The following is a 20265-nucleotide window of genomic DNA, read 5'->3' as shown; positions in this document are numbered from 1 at the left end:
ATGGACCACCTGCTCAAGGGGATTTTCAGAGCCTTCAAAGTTTTAACTTCTTAGACTGGACTCTCGGAGCTCTGGGTAAAAAAGTCGATACTTTTAAAGAGGGGGATACCTCTGCCCTAGTCCACCTGATGTCTTGCATGGACAAGGCTTTGCGGGATGAATCCAACGAACTAGCAGCGCTGTTCTCTGCTGGCATCCTTAAGAAAAGGGATCAATTATGCCCGTTTCTTTCTCTGGGGGTTACTCCCTTCCAGAAGTCCGAGCTGTTGTAAGCGCCTCTTTCTCCATTGTTGTTCCCTCAAGAACTAATCAGGGTGATATTGGCAGCCTTGGCTCAAAAAGCTACTCAGGATCTTGTCTCTAAGACAGCCAGAAAAGCCCTTCCACCCTCATTTACCAGTCGAAAGCCTAAGGAAGAAACTTTTCCCAAGTTTTCGCAGCCCTTTCGAGGGAGATCTTCCAGCAGGGGTAGTTCCAGACTTGACGCTAGGAGGAGTAAGAGAAGAGGCTTTAGAGCAGGGCGAAGCAGTGTCTGACTGCTTTCGCCTTCAGGCAGTAGGGGCCAGACTACTCAACTTCTGGCGAGCGTGGGAGAAGAGAGGAGCAGATCAGTGGTCTATCCAGATCTTGAAGGAGGGTTACAAGATCCCCTTTCAAGGGAGTCCTCCTTTGGTCTTAGTTCCTGTAGATCTCTCTCCCAGGTACAGAGAGGAGGCAAAGAGACAAGCTCTATCGACCCAAATGTCTCTTATGTTAAAAAAGGGGGCCATAGAGAAGGTACAGGATCCTTGTTCACCAGGTTTTTACAACCGTCTGTTCCTGGTACCCAAGAACTCGAGGGGATGGCGTCCAGTCCTGGACGTGAGCGCTGAACAAGTTCATCCTGAAGACGAAGTTCTCTATGGAGACTTCGAAATCAGTGCTAGCCGCAGTAAGGAAGGGCGACTGGATGGTCTCTTTAGACCTCCAAGACGCCTACTTCCACATCCCGATCCATCCGACCTTCAGACCTTACCTAAGGTTCGTCTTCAAGTGAGATGTCTACCAATTCAGAGCCCTATGCTTCGGCCTTTGCACAGCACCCCAGGTCTTTACGAAGCTCATGCTAAATGTACCAAAGATCCCCCATTCAAGGGGCATAAGAGCCTCTCTGTATCTCGACGACTGGCTTCTCAGAGCGCACTCATACGATCACTGCCTGAAGGATCTTCAGACAACATTGGACCTCTCAAAAGAGCTGGGTCTCATTGTAAACAAAGAAAAGTCTCTCTTGGTTCCATCTCAAGAGATTCTCTATTTGGGAATGATGATTCGGAGTCAGACTTTTCCGTCTCCTTTAAGGATGGAACAAGCCAGATTGAAACTCCAGTCATTTCTAAGCAAGAATATGTGTTCAGCAAGGAAGTGGATGAGCCTAGTAGGAACCCTCTCCTCCTTGGAACAAATTGTTCCACTAGGAAGACTGAACATTCGTCCTCTCCAGTTCCAACTCAACAGCCATTGGAACACGAAGAAAGACCTAGAAGCGATGTCCATTCCGATTATGAACACTATCAAAGACTGCCTTTGGTGGTGGGAAGAACCAAACAAGTTCCAGGAAGGTCTCGACCTATCACAAACGAGCCCAGACCTTGTGTTATGCTCCAACGCCTCGGACGCAGGATGGGGAGCAACCCTAAATAAGCTGGAAGCTTTGGGACTATGGTCAGAGAACCAAGTCTCTGCATATAAACCACAAGGAATTGTTGGCAGTTTTATTAGCCCTCAAAAGTTTTGAGGAATCAGTCACCAACAAAGAGGTTCAGGTCAATGCGGACAATACGACGGCATTGGTGTACATTACCAAGCAGGGGGGAATCCACATGATATCTCTGTACGAGACGACAAAGAATCTCCTTTTGCGGGCAAGAGAGAGGAACATTATACTTCTAGCAAGGTTCATCCAAGGGGAGAAAAACGTAATGGCAGACAGCCTCAGCAGAAGGGGTCGGGTCCTACCGACAGAGTGGACACTCAACCTTCAATTTTGCAAGAGCCTATGGCGCCTTTGGGGTCGTCCATGCATAGATCTCTTTGCAACTTCAAAGACAAAGAGGTTAGAGGTGTATTGCTCCCCGGTGCCGGATCCAGAAGCAGTCCACAGACGCGTTTCTTATGGATTGGTCCAACCTAGATCTGTACGTCTTCCCACCATACAAGATCCTGTACAAAGTAGTTCAGAAATTTGTAACATCCAAAGGGACCGGGATGACCCTAGTGGCTCCCTATTGGCCGTTAAGAGAATGGTTCACAGAGGTACTGGAATGGGCGGTAGACACTCCAAGAATACTTCCATTGAGAGTAGATCTACTCAGATAACCCCACTTGGAAAGATTCCATCAAAATCTCCACGCTCTTCAGCTGACTGCCTTCAGACTATCGAAAGACTAACGAAATCTAGAGGTTTTTCGAAGGAGGCAGCTCAGGCCATTGCAAGAGCAAGAAGAGCTTCGACTATCAAAGTCTATCAGTCCAAGTGGGAGGTGTTTAGAGAGTGGTGTAGAGTTAACTCTATTTCCTCATCCAGTACCTCTGTAGCTCAAATTGCGGACTTGCTGCTCCACCTTCAAAGGAAGTGCAATTTCTCCTCCTCTACTATTAAGGGTTATAGGAATATGTTGGCAACTGTGTTCAGACATAGAAACCTTGACCTGTCCAACAATAAGGATCTGCAAGATCTTTTTAAGTCTTTCGCGACTACAAAACAACGAAAACAAGATTCTCCAGCCTGGAATTTGGATGTTGTCTTGAAGTATCTTATGAGCGACAGGTTTGAGCCACTAGGTTCAACTTCTATGAAAGACCTGACTATGAAGACTTTATTTTTGGTTAGTCTTGCAACAGCCAAAAGAGTGTGTGAAATACATGCGTTTAGCAAAAACATTGGATTTCGTGATGGTAAAGCTGTCTGTGCCTTAGAATTAGGCTTTCTTGCCGAAAACGAATGCTCTTCTCAACCTTGGCCCAAAGTGTTCGAGATTCCAAATCTTACGGATTTGGTTGGAGAAGAGTTGGAAAGTGTCTTATGGCCAGTAAGAGCTCTGTGATGCTACTTGGATAGGACGAAAGATATACGAGGCAATTCTGAAGCTTATGGTGCTCGATCAGAAAGCCCTCATTACAGATGTCTAAAAATGCCTTGTCATTTTTATCAGGCTTTTAATTAAGGAGGCACATATTCATTGTAATGAATCAGACCTTGGTCTTTTAAAGGTCAAGACTCATGAAGTCAGAGCAGAAGCAACGTCGGCAGCATTCAGACAGAACAGATCGCTTCAAAGCATAATGGACACAACCTTCTGGAGGAGCAAATCTGTGTTCGCATCATATTATTTGAAAGCTGTTCAGACTCGTTACGAGGACTGTTACACTCTGGGTCCATTCGTAGCAGCAAGTGCAATATTTGGCGAAGGATCCACCACTATGTTCCCATAATCCCAATAACCTTTTCTTCTCTTGGTTCTTTTAATTGTTTTTTATGGTTGTTTGTGGAGATTGTGTCAGTCTTCCACAATCATTGATTTTGTCAGGTGGTCAAATTTGTTCCTTGAGAGCGCCCGGAACGGGTTATTGGAGGAGGTTCTGTCATAATGAGGTATATACACCAGTTTGAGAGTCCCTACGAGATCTTCAGCCCCCTGGGAGGACCGCTGGATCTCATAAGGCTAGCAGACATAATGAGGCAGAGTATCATTGAAGTCAGCTTCCTTATCAGGTACGAACCCTCAAGTTTGTTTGAATTAACTCTTAAGCAGAATTCCAGATATACTAGCTGTCTCTAACCCTCCACCAAAGGTGTTAATCAGCTATATATATAACTACCAGGTAAGTCTTATGTTTAAAAATGATATTTTCATTATAAAATAAATTTTTGAACATACTTACCCGGTAGTTATATATAATTTAAGTCCCACTCTCCTCCCCTCTAAGAGACTAGAGCCATGGAATATATGAGGGTTCCGGGAATGGTTCCCAGGTACCTCGATAAGGCGCAGGGGTGGTACACCTGGCTATCCAATTGGCGATTGGCGCGAGTTATGAATTTTCTGCCGTGACGTCATAGACGTAAGCTATATATATAACTACCGGGTAAGTATGTTCAAAAATTTATTTTATAATGAAAATACCAGGACTGTTACACTCTGGGTCCATTCGTAGCAGCAAGTGCAATATTTGGCGAAGGATCCACCACTATGTTCCCATAATCCCAATAACCTTTTCTTCTCTTGGTTCTTTTAATTGTTTTTTATGGTTGTTTGTGGAGATTGTGTCAGTCTTCCACAATCATTGATTTTGTCAGGTGGTCAAATTTGTTCCTTGAGAGCGCCCGGAACGGGTTATTGGAGGAGGTTCTGTCATAATGAGGTATATACACCAGTTTGAGAGTCCCTACGAGATCTTCAGCCCCCTGGGAGGACCGCTGGATCTCATAAGGCTAGCAGACATAATGAGGCAGAGTATCATTGAAGTCAGCTTCCTTATCAGGTACGAACCCTCAAGTTTGTTTGAATTAACTCTTAAGCAGAATTCCAGATATACTAGCTGTCTCTAACCCTCCACCAAAGGTGTTAATCAGCTATATATATAACTACCAGGTAAGTCTTATGTTTAAAAATGATATTTTCATTATAAAATAAATTTTTGAACATACTTACCCGGTAGTTATATATAATTTAAGTCCCACTCTCCTCCCCTCTAAGAGACTAGAGCCATGGAATATATGAGGGTTCCGGGAATGGTTCCCAGGTACCTCGATAAGGCGCAGGGGTGGTACACCTGGCTATCCAATTGGCGATTGGCGCGAGTTATGAATTTTCTGCCGTGACGTCATAGACGTAAGCTATATATATAACTACCGGGTAAGTATGTTCAAAAATTTATTTTATAATGAAAATACCATATTAAACAAAAAAAAACTTTTCATCTTAATGATACAGCAAAGAAAACTATTATGAAGTCAGAAATCTTATGAACATATTGCTGAAGAAATTGACTACTACTTGAATTAAAAAGACATTCTTAAACACGATGATAAAGAACAAGCTTACCTTTGATCCTGATCGGGCAATTGTTCCCAAATTTTCAATGAGCTCTTCTTTTGTCATCCCAATTCCAGAATCCTGTATTGTTAATGTCTTATCATATTTGTCTGTTGTGATATGAATCTTCATTGTTGCCTCAGTTGAGTCTAATGCATGACCTTGAAGTGCTAGGTACCGTGCCTGAAATTTCACCAAAGTACACATTTATAAAACAGCATTACCATAATGGTTTCCACAGCTTATATATAAAAACACTATGTATAGTGCTCTATTGTAGAATGCTGAACAAGTAAAGCACTGTACTGTGGATTCTTATAGAAAAAAAGTACTAGTCTTATTTTCAAATCACAGTAGGAATAGCAAGTTTTCATAAATCTAATTTTTAAATAATCATCCAGTGTTGGTATTGCTAATCTTTCAACTAGGGGAAACGTGAGTTTTTTTTCTATATTTCAATAGCCTGCAAGGGTGCCAACACCCCCGATTGCTGGAATTTTGTTTGTAGGGAAGTGGAAGGGGTACAGAATAAGAATAATAGGTAAGTATTGAGAAATACAAATGTCCATTATGAAATTTTTTTTTATTTCAGAGAAACTTACCAAATATCTATAAAGTATTGCTGAATAACTCATCAAAAAAGATGAGGAGATAGTGGCAGATACAGTTGACAGTTGGGATATCTAAATCAACACAGATGTAAACTTGCCTTTATTCAAATCTTCTGCTGCTTATACATACTGTATCTGTGACAGTCTAAGAATGTAATCATGTAAATGCTAGTGACTTGAAAAGTGAAAAGCACCACAAATGTGGCTCACTGACTGAATTATGTAGGGTAATACAGTAGTTACTGTGCCTAGGACCTGGCTGAATGAAATAAGGGGTGGGTCCAACTAAAATATACCTATGAATGTAAAGGTATATACATTATATACCCATAAATGCATAGTTCTGTTTTCCAAAAAAATCAATACTAGCCAATATAAGGGAGAATAAGGAAAGGAGGAGGATAGCTTCCCTTCGGGTCAAGCTAATTTGTCCCCTTCAACAACTTAAGGACCTATAAAAAGACATATCATAAATCTTCTTAGTGTCTTTAAAATGAAATGCAGCAAAGCCACAATTATACAGAATTGTATCCTCATTGGGATGCGCTCACAAAATTTTCCTGGCATAAATATTATTATTATTACTATTATTTGATAACCAAAAATCCTAGTGGGAAAAGCAGGATGCTATAAGCCCAAGGGCTCCAACAGGGAAAATAGCCCAGTGAGGAAAGGAAATAAGGAAACAAACAACAAGTTTAAAAAAAAAACATCATAATAAATCTTTTATATAAACTATAATAACTTAGAAATAACAAGAGGAAGAGACTCTTTAGCTATGGTAAGCACCTCTTCAAGGAGAAGGACATTCCAAAATCAAACTGTAGTTCTCTAGTCTTGGGTAGTGTCATAATCTTCTACTGTCTTGGGTTAGACTTCTCTTGCCTGAAAGTACACTATTCTACCTTATTTTTTTGAAATGGTATGTTGGCAGGCTTAATAGAAGGGCCATGGATACCTGGTGGTTTATCAAGAGGTTGTCTTTTCCTTATCCGTTTCAGTTTCTTTTCAAAATCATCCTTACTGTCCGCCCTTCAGTTGGAGTGGGTATCATTTAGGGTATTTAGCCTTGCATAGTATATCGGCTCCTCCATACTGACCAGTTTTTCAGACTTTTCTTTTATAGTATATGGGTTTGATCAATCACTTTATATACATTTCTGTACATACTGTTCTTATCATTCCTGTTAAATTAGTTTTTAAGTATGATGTATCTTTTTTTTATTACCATTGATTCTTATGCTGTCTTGAGATATCGGGCAAAATCCAGGACCAATGCGTCCTAAATTTCGTCAATGTAGTCTAATGTATTGCAATAATTATGGTCTTCATGCAAATATTCAAGACCTTACAGTTGCGTCCAGACAGTACGATATTCTTTTTTGCTCAGTAACTTTGGTTTTAAGAAGCCAATAATTTTGAAATGAGATGCTACTCCTAGGGCCAGGGTGGTGTATATTAGGACTGAGTACCCTGCTTCTCATGAGTCCTGCTATGAATGTAGATGTCATGAGATTCAGGTAGCAAATGTTTGTGTCAGGCATAACAACTTATATTTGTGTTCGATCTACCAGAATCCAGACATGGATGAGTCCATCTTCGATCGTTTTCTTTCCATTATGGCTATGATACAAGAAGATGATAGAAAGGCCTCTTTTGTCTTTGTTTATGATTTCAATGCTCACCATAGGGAGTGGTTAAATTCTGTTTCTCCTACCAATTGCCATGGATTAAGAACTTTAGACTTTGCTTTTGAATCTGGCTGTGAGCATATAAGTGAAGCTACACACAGGTCCCGGAACTGCTTGGACCTTGTATAAACCGACTCCCCTGGCATTATAACAAGTAAGGTTGGTTCTCCAGTTGGGACATCTGATAATGCCTTGATTTCATTAGTAGTAAGACTTAGTAGTAAGACTGAGCAGCCTGTTCCTGATGTATCATACTAATGTAAGATTTATATGAAACCTCAAGCAGACTGGAATGAGATTTTGAGTGATCTTTTAGGCTTGAATTGGCCAAAATTGTATAGTAGTGTTGATAAGTTGTCCCTTTGAATGAGAATCTAGTCAACATAATTGATAAGCGTATTCCTTCTCGCGTGCTAAGGTACTGAGTAAAGGATAAACCATGGTTCAATGATGATTGTAGACGTGCTTATTTGGAGAAGCAGGAGGCCTATCATCTTTGAAAGGGTAACAGATCAAACATAACTTAGAATAACTATAATCAGTTTAGAGCCTTTGGTCAGAGATTTTATGCTTCACCTGAAAAGGAATATAATTTAACCATAAAAGAAACCCTTTCTTATACAACCCAGGAACACAAGTGGTGGACTACCCTTAAATCTGCACTCTTTGGTGTAGATGCAACAGTTCCTCCTTTACTTTAACCAGATGGGTGAGTCACTTACTGTCCAAAGGAAAAGGCAACCCTTTTGGCTGTTATGTTTGATAGTAAGCAGAGCAATGAGAAACTTGATCTTCCTCATTCCTGCTTTCCAGAGGCTAAACTAACTACTATGAGATTTAGGGCCTCTGTAACACGGTTTTTTGGACTTTGCTCCTTATCAAAGCATCGGATGTAGCTGAAAGTTGACATATGTATATTTTACAACCACACACAAATTTTGTCAGCATTATCAATAACCTAAACCCGATAATTTTCATTTTTATAGAGTAAAAATGATCTAGCCGACGCCATGGCCAGTGATAACGAGCCAAGAGTTGAAAACATTCATTACGTAAGCAATGTAAACACCTTTTGACAAAATTTTGCCCCGCCCATCCACCAGACACCCATTCACCTTGTTCCATCGGCTCTGAAACCCATAACAGTCAAGAATGGCTAACAGGATTTGGAATTGCCCCCTTGGTTGCAAAACTGCATTTGTATTACGACTTGCAACTTTATACAGTCAAGAAAAAGCCTGTGGCCATATTTACTATAGCCTGGATAGGTAATTATTCAGTTTCTAGTTTAAATCCAATGTTTATGGTCTGATTTGTATTTAGCGTAACATGATTATAATACTCGTAATGTCATTCAGGCTTTTGAACATTTCCATTAACTATTCACTATGCCCCCAAGAGAGAGAGAGAGAAAGAGAGAGATTGTATGTAAACAGTCTTTATATAACTATTTTTGTTAAAATAAGAATTTTGTGCTAAACTCTCCATCAGACCAACGGATCATCCGATATATTTTTTTTTCTTCTTCTTAGGCCGTACGACCGTGTTAGCTATGTTTTGGGCATGACTGCATTTTGTAAATAAATCAGGAATAGTTTTAGGAGTTTTATTTGTACATCTAATGGGAATTTATAGAAGTAAAATGAACATAATTAATTTATCCTTTAAAATAATTACTACATGTAGCACAACAAATAGTAGTAAAGATGATAATGCAATGAAGGAATGATACCATACTTTATCTTTAGCTTCAACATCGGCAATAACATACCCAGTTGCCATAATTTGTCAGCTTAACTAAATAACCTATCATCTAATGTTAAACTTAATTTCTGAGGAGGCCATGGCTTATTGCACAGTGAAAAAACATTACAAAGACTTTATGAATGGCGAAATGATACATAAATGTGGGGTGGGGTATCTGCGCTAGCGTAGTAATACTACTGTAGCAGTAGTGCCGCAACAGTAGTATACATGAATTAAACGTTTGGGCCAACTGCTGGGATCCTTGAGGATCATTTAGCACTTCTTAAAACTACTTGAGAAATGAGTTTCTATAGCCAGAATTTAAATTTTCTGATCCAACAATGCCCATGATAGCCTCCAGTGTTATCCTGAATTATAACCAGGCCAAAGTGGGTGGAGCCTCATGAAGTCATCATTCTGACGATAATTATTGGTGAAGGTTTAAAGCCAAAATACGGTACCGGCTATTTTTTTTTTTTTTTTTTTTTTTTTTTTTTTTTTTTTTTTTTTACAGTAAATAGGTAGGTAGATAGACGATAAATAAAAATTGCTTGACATTGGATATAGCAGTTATCAAATCAAGCTTGTCTACTACGTTTTTGAAAATTACCAACTATTCCCTACACCTTGTCAATCTGATTGTGACCTATAAAGTAGACTGCAATTTCTTAGGAAACTTATTTTGGGAGTTAGACTAATAATCGAAGTGTTTTTGTATTTATCAACATATTTTGTTGGTTTGTTCATTATGACAATTATCAGTGGAGAGGTTTCAGAGTTCATAAAGGTGTACTGCTTTGCTTTCATTTAAACTTTTGTGTCATTGTTGACAGAGGTATAGCCTTCGTTACGTATAGCCAATCATCGATCGAGAAAGAGAGAAGAAATGCCGTCATAAGTTACGTAACGACTGCGTTCGAAACCTTTTCTCTGAGTAAGTTGGCCCGTCTTCAAAAAACGTCACTTTTACATTATAAGTACCAAATTTATTCAACCTACGTAATGCAGAACATAGTCAAAATTTATGTGTAGATATAATGTGCATTCTGAAGAAACGTTATATTTATGAAATTCATAGATAAAAAATTACAGTATTAGTAGTTTAGCTTTTCGATCTTGTGAAATTAAAGCTCTCTTGAGGGACCTTCATGCTTATGGAAGTGTAGACCCAAATGGTATTTTTCCTTTGTTTTTTATATAGACTGCAGAATCCTTAGCTCCAAAATTATCTGCTCTTTTGCTCAAGTTAGCAAGAAGAGCTTCTTTTAGCACTTGTTGGAGAATTGACAATGTTACTCCATTATGTAAATGTGTTTGTGATAGCTCAAGTCCAACTGATTACTGCCCAATTTCAATAACTCCCATATCATCTAAAGTTTTTGAACGATTTTTGGCAAAACATCTTAAAAGGTTTGCGGAAGGTAATCATCTGTTCCTTAGTAGGCAATTTAGTTTTCGTTAAGGGCTTGGAGCATGTGATGCCCTTCTTACAATCTCCAATGCTGGCTTTTGAACAGGGGCGGGCCTCCGTGCTTTGCACAAGCTTAACAGAGTATGTGTGAGAGTTAATGGCCTGGGCAATCAGTGTGATTGTGTGAGAACTAAGCACTGTAACTTGTCCAGGTAAGAATTATTTGAATACAAAACTCCACTGACTTAACCTTGGACATTGCCCGACTCCAACCTTGCTGGGAGGATGGGGACATAACAAATTTATGTATCATATACAGTATCAGGTTATACAAGGGAAATGGTTCAAACATGCAGACGGAGTAAGCCAGCTTGCAGCAAACCGAAGGTGCTGTACCCCCACGAGAGGGGAAGATGAAAGAATGAAGAGGCCATTCACTTAATCGTTCATCCTAGACTAAAGCCGGGTAACGTCTGCCCTCAACTGACTGCTACTTGTCCCACAAGGGAGCTTGAGGTGTTTAGACCAATGTTGTGCATTCACCACAAGATCAATAGCGAAAGTGTCTAGTACCTATGAGTTACACCTTGCAGGTAGTGAGCCATGAAGATCCTTTGACACTTCCAAACACCTGCTTCAAGTACCTGCATCACAGTGGCTCTTTTTGCATGCTAGGGATGGGCTACTGCCCCTAGCATCATAAGCTCTGGGTCTATGCCCCTGCAGGGGAGATCCAGGATTCAAGGAGTGACCCATTACATGTCAAATTTATGAGGAGATTGTATTCCACACAACTCTCCTTTTGACCATTCCCGTGCTAACAAACAGTTTGTTAACATGTGAGTGAGCTCATGTGGTTCATTTGAGGTAAAATCTCAAAGCCCTCCCACGGCATAGTAACTGTTCATCTGGATCACCAGTTACAGAACGAAGACTCCATCAGGAAGGGCCCGCATCTGGGAACACCTACAGCCGGATTTTGAGTCTTAGCCACAAACTAAAGGACTAAACCGAGTGTTACCTGTCTTTATCCCCTAAAATGGACGTCGTGAGAAAGACCATGCAACTTGCTAACCATCTTTACCGAGGCGAGAGTGAGAAGGAAGCACGTTTCAAGTGTCAAGTCACTGTCTGATGACAAAGCAGCGGTTCATAAGGCGGTCCTTTCGGACATCTTAGTATGTAGACTATGTTCCAAGGAGAAGGTATCACTTCTAGTTGAGGACAGGCATGCTTGATACTCCATATGAATGAATGAAAGAATGAATGATTTGAATGATACTCCGTATGAGGAGAAATTCCGTTGAAGAGGAAAAGTTAACTCCACTTAATGTGAATGAGAGGCTTAAAGCCGGCATTCTGCCACGATTATGACTGTGCAAGACTTTCCTAACCCGAGGTACAGCAATCTTCACTGTCCGGGGAGAAAGATATTGAGGGGCGCAAGGCCTCTTTCCACAACCTCAACCTTAGCGGATGAACTACATTGCCTGATGGGAAGGGAATCGACATCCTACGTGGTATTAATCTAACCTTTTCGTTATGATTGCGAAAAACCTCTCTGAGGGACGTGATGTTGAATACCCTCCAGGTGAGGAGTTGTAGGGACATGACATAGTGATGAATCCCTGAATGAAGTTGTATGAGCAGCTGTGTAAAGGAGAGTACATTTCTCTTGATATCCCTGCAGGCAGGAATACATCTGGGTGCTATTCTGCCTGTTGCCACTGCAGAGCTATCAGGGTCATCGATTGCTCTTTTGATGCCCTTCTATGAATGAGTCTCTTCCTCAGACAGAAGCAGAAGGAGCACATAGGTGTTCCCCTGATGTTGGAAGACCTCTAATAGCGATGCCTGATTACCCAGTACTGGTTTCCAGTACTTTAGATATTTCCAGACACGAGACGTCCTGGTTTGAAACTTCGTCAAGACTTAGATGGCTAAATGCGGGAAGGGTCCCTCGAAGCCCACTATTTGAGTCCGCCTGATCGGAATGACTGTGGGAAGTTTTCCTTGCCTGAACTAAATCGGGTTGTTTCGTGTCCAATTCCATGTTCTAACGGCTAGATAGACAGTCACACAAAGAAATCTTTGATTGGGTGTTCTACACCATGCCAAGAATACCTTTGTCTGGGGATTCTACCACCATTATGCTTTGATAAAAACACTACGGTGTGACAAGGGAGTTATTGGAAGAGATTAAGAACCAGCAACACTGCACTCAAATCCAGAAGACTTGGTGTGGCACTGCTGATATGTTGGAACACAGCTCAGAGGCCATGTGTCACAATAGGTGAGGGCAAACCCCCTTTTTTCCATGCCTCGCCCAAGAGCATAGAATGTGGGAAAGGAGAGAGAAGGTCTAACTGACTGAGAAGATTGGCGAGCTCTACTTCCCAACTCGGGTCGCTCTTTTACTCTGATCCTATCGGATTCTTAAGTTCATAGAATCCCTGCTAATACCAAATGGACATGTTGCCACTAGAGGGGACTCGAGCTATGACTTTTGCTGGGGCCAAAGAATTCAGATGTCCAGGTACCCCAGCAAGCGCAGCCATCAGTGGGCCTTTAAGAAGTCCCGCTTGAGGGAGGGACACTATGCTTTCCTTAGTCCTTCTTCTACATTGGACGAAGCAACTTTGTCTCTTAAGTGATTATTTGCCTTTCTAAATATGCCAGTTCTCATGGAGGTTACAAAGATGAATTCTAGAGGATTTATCCCCAAAGCAAGGTAAAAAAAGCAAAATGGTTGACGCAGTCTTGGCGAAACATCTCCATTGAGTCTGCTAGAATTTAGCCACTTTCCTAAGGGACGATGAGGGTAGCCTGCATTGGCATTGACTCCGGTTCAACTAGAGTGAACATTTTTGTGAACAATTGAGGGGTTGAGCGTAGGTCAGAGCCTCACACCCTGTATTGGCTAATTAAATCTGAATGGATGCTATAGGTATATCTTTGGAAGATCACCTTCAGTGACAACCAGTGGTCAAGGTCACTGAATGCAGAGTCAATGGAAGGGGAAAAGAAGAGGGACGTGTCACCTCGCACGCAAGATCAGACCCTAGGGTCTTTTATCATCCTATACTTCTGTGGTATCCTTCCCAGGTAAAACAGGTGAAAGAGGTGCCCTATAGTTGACTTTCTTCCTTGAAGCATGATCTGACATGCACTAGCTTGTATCATGACTGGAGGAAAGAGGGACACAGGTTGTACAAGCAACCTTTCAAGGTCAAAACTAGTCTTTCCTTCTGATTTCATCAGAAACTAAGAGACTCTGAGCTACCTAGTAAACTGACTATCCAGTAGGCCAGACAGAACTGCCCAGGGATTGTGTCTGTTGACAAACCTTAAAGGTTTATTTAAGAGGAACCACCATCACTTGACTCAAAAGATCAACTATCCTCATCTCAGTGCCTGAGGGCACAGTGGGGTCGCTTAACAAGTAAACATTTCAAGTCAATCGCTGTTGAGTCATGCAACTGGTTTCAAGCATTTGTCTCTGTAAAAGCATGATGAATCTTGGATATCAACTGCCTTTGCTAGAATGGGAGTTGGTCATATATATCAGATTACAGACCGGCAAACACCGGAGCAGCATTCCAGCGAACCTCCTTAGTTGATCACTGTCAAGCAAACAGTCACAAGCAACTACTTCCAAAAGCCAAAATTGACACTTCAATCACATTTGACAGCTAGGTAGTAGTATACATATGTCTGGTTACGGACCAGTAATAGAAAAATTTATCTATATACATGGTAAGTTTCCTCGGATCTTACGGCAGGAATCCCGTGACTGGTACCCAGGGGAAGGTTGAAGATCCAGGTGAGGCTGAATGGTTCCTAACATTCAATACTCAATTGTAAAACATCAATATATGTTCGCAAATGAGACCACCTTCTCCCTGATGACAGGTATCCCTTATGACGGGGATGAAGGAGGAGCCCACTTGAGTGCAGACTACACATGTCAAGGTAAGAGGGTCATCTGTAACCTAATTTTCCCAAAGGAATACAGCCATCAACTGAGAAAGATGACCTAATAATGTATAGAAACAATGTTCCAATTTGTTTGGTTCCTGACATCAAATGGCATGAAACCAAGTACGTCCTTCGTATCAGTAGGTTTTGTATGAAGGTAGGTAGCTGTTGCTACTCCTCATGAGAGGGTATTCACCTGGAAGTGTAGCGAATGCAACTGGCAAAACAAATAGCCTTTGACAGCAGTATTATCTTACTCGCCCGCATGCGGGTGTGTCAAATCGTAACTTTCCTGACTCAGGGTAAGTGCTCATACATGAGCTTGAGCATCACGAACACGTTAGTGATGTGAGCACCCCCAAGGTAGCTCATGGAGTCGCTTGTGGAAAAAAAATGTGTGCACAACAAAGCGCAATATCATTCATGCTTAAGGGGCCTGGCCGGAATGCCAGTATATGAGGGTATAGGAAAAAAACACAAAATCCTGAAAAAATCCACTGAGCTTCATATGGCAATGGAAAATACGTATATGAAATAATTTGTCTAAATTTCTCTTACTTTCATAGTTACAGGGGATATTGTAAAAGTAAAGCAATAAACCATAAACATTGTTCCCTACAAGAAAATGCAGTATTTCTTCTGTAACCATAAATTTTGATAATTATATTTTAATGTAAAAAAAATTGTGAACAATGGCATCTGTATAGCTTCCACAAGTCAGAGACGATGTATTACACGGTAATTACACCCTTTGCCCTTCAGTCCTACCACAAACCTCATAGAGAGTACAGTACATGTCTAGGTTTGAGCTCTGACATTCACTCATTTTTACGTTTGTTTTTCTTGTTTTCGCCAAGAATTTTATAATTTCAAGGAGGAAAAGACAATTTCAACATCTTGCTAACATAAGGAAAAAGAAAACTTGCTCTATTAAGAGCTCAGAAGAAGGTAATATTGGTAGTGCAGAGAGAGAGAGAGAGAGAGAGAGAGAGTTGTGTTGATGGAGAAGCAACGGCCTTGCCTGACACGAGCCAAAAGAAGCAAGGTATTGAGCAAAAGGATCTTTGTTTATGAGTAAATTATGATAAATAACTTTGTTTTTGTCTATCAATATCCAAAAAGGAGCATAAAATTCATAATAATCAGGATTTATTAATATTGTCTTTGTAAAAATACAAAGAAAAACTGAATGTCCTCTGATATTCACTCATTTTTACGTTTGTTTTTCTTGTTTCCGGCAAGAATTTTATCCTTTCAAATAGAAAAAGACAATTTCAACATCTTGCCAACATAAGGAAGAAGAAAATTTGTTCGACTGTATTAAGAGTTCAGAAGAGATTCATACTGTATCGGTAGTGCAAAGAGAGAGAGAGAGAGAGTGTTGTGGATAGAGGAGCGGCCGCTTTGCCTTACAGGAGCCAAAAGAAGCAAGATATTGAGCAATAGGATCTTCATTTATGATTAAATTATGATAAATAAATTTGTTTTCTTTTATTAATATTCAAAAAAGAATATAAAATTCATAATAATCATAATTTATTGATATTGTCTTTGTAAAAATACAAAGAAAAACTTTGAACGCCCATATCCCAAAACTATACTTATTGACCTTCTAAATCAATCTTCTCCTTTGTTTTAAAGATATAGCATTGAAATTTGGTATACTGTACTATATAACTTAGAAATACATTATAAAACAATGAAATGAAACCCTTTTTTTCAATTTTTGTTTCAGATTTTTTTTCTTAATCTTTTCCCCTAAATTTTAGGGTTTATTTTTTTACCATAATGAAAAAATTCATATCTAGGAAAAAAATTCATATTAATGGAGCTCTATATCAGGTATATATAGGGTAGTAATCCCAGATTTTATTAATAATTATCAAGGGAGGCGATAAAATTTTAAAAACGCTAATTTTCCGGATAAATCGCCCTAGCGTCGCAAAACTGGTCCGAGGTAAGAATCCTATGAAGTTTAGAGATATCCTAAGTCACCTTATTAAGTGGTATGAATGTCAAAGTCCTGTCATTAAAAAACGGCATCAGCCGGCCAGCCCCCTCTGCAAGCAGGACAGCGGGAATGGGGATCAGTCTCAGTAGCTAACAGGTGCTGCTGCATTGGAGTCCTTCAAGACTGGGACAAGCACACAAGATGAGATCCCTAAATTTAAAAACTCCTTGAAGGAGTAAGCAGTCAAAGGGAGAGAGAGAGAGTCGGAATGTCTACAGTCTACCAAGCCAAAAGCAAAAGTGACGATATATCAAAAGTGAGTTATAACACCCGCTAAAAGTCTTATGGGTAGTTTCCAGCTTCGACTAAAGTATATTCCCTATAAAGAGCAAATCAGTTGGTATTAGTGTCGCAACTAATGTAATATAAATATTGGGTAAGATTAGTTGAAATATAAACACTAAGCAAGTTTCACTCTTGCTACAATATTAAACTAAATATTTAAATTTTTGATGCGGTAGTGATACAAATTATGAAAGTAATACTGTTTAAAACAAAAACTAAAATAGTCAACAGAACAAGATGAAAATTCCATACCTTTTCAATTGCATCTGATGCATTTGAAATCAATTCTCTGATAAAAACTTCCTTTTCTGAATACAAGGACTTGGCAACTATGTCAAGTAGCATTCGTGTTTCTGCTTGAAATTCATAGGTCTTGGCATCCTCTGTCTGTGCAGCTTCTTGGAACCTGCACTGTGACGTATGGAAGCTTTGATACAAAGGAGCACATGAGGTTTGTTGTCCTGAAAAAATAAAAAAAAATAAACGAATATTACTCTTAAGTATAATAATTACATTACTGTATACATAAAACATGTTTCAAAGGTTTTCAAATAAAATAAACTATGCCATCATTTTTATTAAGAATCTGAGTCAAGCTATTATACTACATCATCATGTCAAATATTTTCACTAACAGACAATAGCATGTTTCTGTCATCTTTTTATTTACTATACTTACTTTGCAGTATATTCTGCCCAGACAGATTTGTCTTTAGCTAACTTAAACCATACCTCCTATCAAAATTTCTAAAAACTTTATTAGAGACAAAGTTCCCTTATAAACAAACCAATCTTCAAGTAAGTCTTACTTGCAACCCAAAAATGACAAATTCGTAGATAATTTGTATTTTTCCTAATTATACAAACCTTAGCTATTTAATAGGGGTATTACTTTTGGCATAGCTGAAATGACGAGGCATTAAAATTTAACGAGGGTTTACTACCTACACCGCTAGTTACCTGGGGTAGGGGAGGGTAGCTTGCTTACCCCCCCCCTCTCTCACACACCTGCGCTTGAACTCACTTTGCTTGGAGGTAGGACTTCAAGGGGGATAAGGCTGGCAGGCAAGTTTGGTTAAATAGCTAAGGTTTGTACAGTAAGGAAAAATCAAAAATTTTAAGTAATTTTTATTTTTCCTAACATACTTACCGAGAACTACTTTCTTAGGAGTTACCTGTAATCTCCTCTCTACCAACCAGAGTTTTGTGTAGTATACCCTAAACCCGTTTTCTATGGAGGGCTAACTCGGGAGTAAGAGAACGTGCCCCGAGGGTAGCTTTTGCGCTAGGTCGAGGTCCACTTGGGTCGTGAGCGTCAGTAAGTTCTTTGGATGTTGCACAATTCTCGCAAGGGCAGGGAGGCACTCGGGGAAGGTAGGGAGGGCCATTACCCGAAAGTAGTTCTCGGTAAGTATGTTAGGAAAAATAAAAATTACTTAAAATTTTTGATTTGTTCCAACACGAATACTTGCCTCGAACTACTTTCTTAGGAGACTTACACTTTAGGAGGTGGGAGTGCCTTCCTGACCCTCAGACCCAGCAAGCGGAAGCCAAGAGGCCTAGGTATAAAACATTGATGTGTAGGTCCTTCTCTCCGTCCATCCAGGTTCCTCTCGCCGTCCCGTTGAGGAGATGGGCTCCCCATCCCTGGTTGGAGGCGTCTGTGAAAAGAAGTAACTCGGGAGGGTCGTTCGCGAAGGGCATCCCCTTGAGCGAGTTCGACCGGCAATGCCACCATTCAAGGGAGGGTATTGTGTTTGGTAGGACTGGGATTAGTTTCTGTTGCGAGTCCAGTTGGCACCAGAGGTTCTTCAGGTTCCATTGGACGGCTCTGAGCCTGAGTTTCCCCTGGGGAACCAGTTTTTCCAACGACACCAGATTCCCTATTAGTCTTTGCCAGTCCTTCGCCCTCCTGGGTTGCCCCGACAGGAACGGACGAAGGATCTTCATCAGATTGCTAATTCTGTCTTCCGACGGAAATACTTTTCCTAGAAGGGTATCCAGTGTCATCCCCAAATAGGTCATTCTGGTGGAGGGGGATAGGTTCGATTTTTCCGGGTTGATCATGATACCCAGACCCTTGCAAAACTGGAGAAGTTTCATCCCTTGCTCCTTCAAGACGTCCTTCGAGGAGGAAAGAAGCAACCAGTCGTCCAGGTACCGGATGAGGCGAATGCCTCGCTCGTGGGCCCACACTGAGACTGTCGTGAAGACTCTCGTGAATACCTGGGGAGCTGTTGACAATCCGAACCAAAGGGTCTTGAATTGCAGGATCTGGGTACCCCATTTCACCCGGAGAAACTTTCGACTCGAGGGGTGGACCAGAATTTGTAAGTAAGCATCCTTGAGGTCTATGGTCATCATGTAATCTTTCTCCCTCAAGGACAGCAGGACTGACTTCGGAGTGTCCATTTTGAACTCCGTCTTCCTTATGAACTTGTTGAGAGCCGACAGATCTATCACCGGCCTCCACCCCCCTGTCGCTTTTTCCACCAGGAACAGACAACTGTAGAAACCTGGTCCTGGGTGTAGGATCTCCTCCATGGCACCCTTCTCCAACATGGTGGACACCTCCTCTTGAAGGGCGGCCCTCTTCAACGGGTCCTTGGGTACCAACCACTCCGACCGGCTGGCCGGAATTAGAGGGGGAGGTTCTGCTAAGAACGGTAACCTGTAGCCCTCCTTCAGTACGGACACTGTCCAGGGCTCTGCTCCGAGAGCTTTCCATGCTTGCCAATATAGTCTGAGGCATCCCCCAACCTGAGGCTTGGGCAGGAATAGGTGGCCTCCCACTCTATCTCCTCCTGGAGGAGCGGCCTGAACGGCCTCTCCTGGAGGCAGAAAAACCTGTCCTAAAGGAGGCTGAAGCTGCTGGGGCTCCTCTACGGGGGGGCTGAGGCGCTGAGGCCCAGGAGGAAGAAGGGGCTTCTCTCTTCGTCAGGCTAGGAGGGGCCCGAGACGTAGCGGCACTGTCTGAGACTGACCTCTTGTAGGGAGGTCTCCTTACCGGCGTAGGCCTGGGCGTGTTTATTTCTTTCCTTTTAGCCACCTTCTCCATGATCTCCTCCAAGTCCTCCAAGTCCTTCAAGGGGAACAAGGAGTCACCCCACAAGGGAAGGCTCCTCATGGCCCTCACCTCTCTGTCTGGGACCTTCCGGGACACCTTCGCCAGGATGGTGTCCCTCTTGCGAAGCACCCAATTCGCTGTCAGGGCGAGAGATTGGTAAGTGAGGAACTTAAGAGTCTTGCCCCCGGAGGTGATAAGCGGTGATAAGCTCCCTCAGGAGGCTTTGCTGTTCTAGGTCTGTCGGGTCATAAGTAGCTTGCACACCTACTAATGTGGAAGCCCACCAGTCTGGCAAAGAGGAGACGTGCACTAGGTCCTTAGACATTTCCTCCATCATCGCAGCCTCTGATGGAGAAAAACAGACCGGGGCTGAAGAGGCTCTGTCCT

At 41.4% G+C, this 20265-nt stretch overlaps 1 protein-coding gene across 1 annotated transcript in view; it reads right to left on the bottom strand.

Moving 5' to 3' along the window:
- Trap1 (TNF receptor associated protein 1) overlaps nucleotides 1-20265 on the bottom strand; it is a 160091-nt gene that overhangs the window by 124757 nt on the left and 15069 nt on the right. The window contains exons 2-3 of the mRNA XM_068355072.1: nucleotides 17064-17272; nucleotides 5088-5261 (exon numbers count right to left, since the gene is read on the bottom strand). Coding sequence (XP_068211173.1) covers nucleotides 5088-5261; nucleotides 17064-17272 — 383 coding nt within the window. The remainder of the gene's footprint in view (nucleotides 1-5087; nucleotides 5262-17063; nucleotides 17273-20265) is intronic.

The sequence above is a fragment of the Palaemon carinicauda genome, chromosome 31 (assembly GCF_036898095.1).
Source record: "Palaemon carinicauda isolate YSFRI2023 chromosome 31, ASM3689809v2, whole genome shotgun sequence".
NCBI lineage: Eukaryota > Metazoa > Arthropoda > Malacostraca > Decapoda > Palaemonidae > Palaemon > Palaemon carinicauda.
This window is presented reverse-complemented; position numbering and strand designations above follow the sequence as displayed.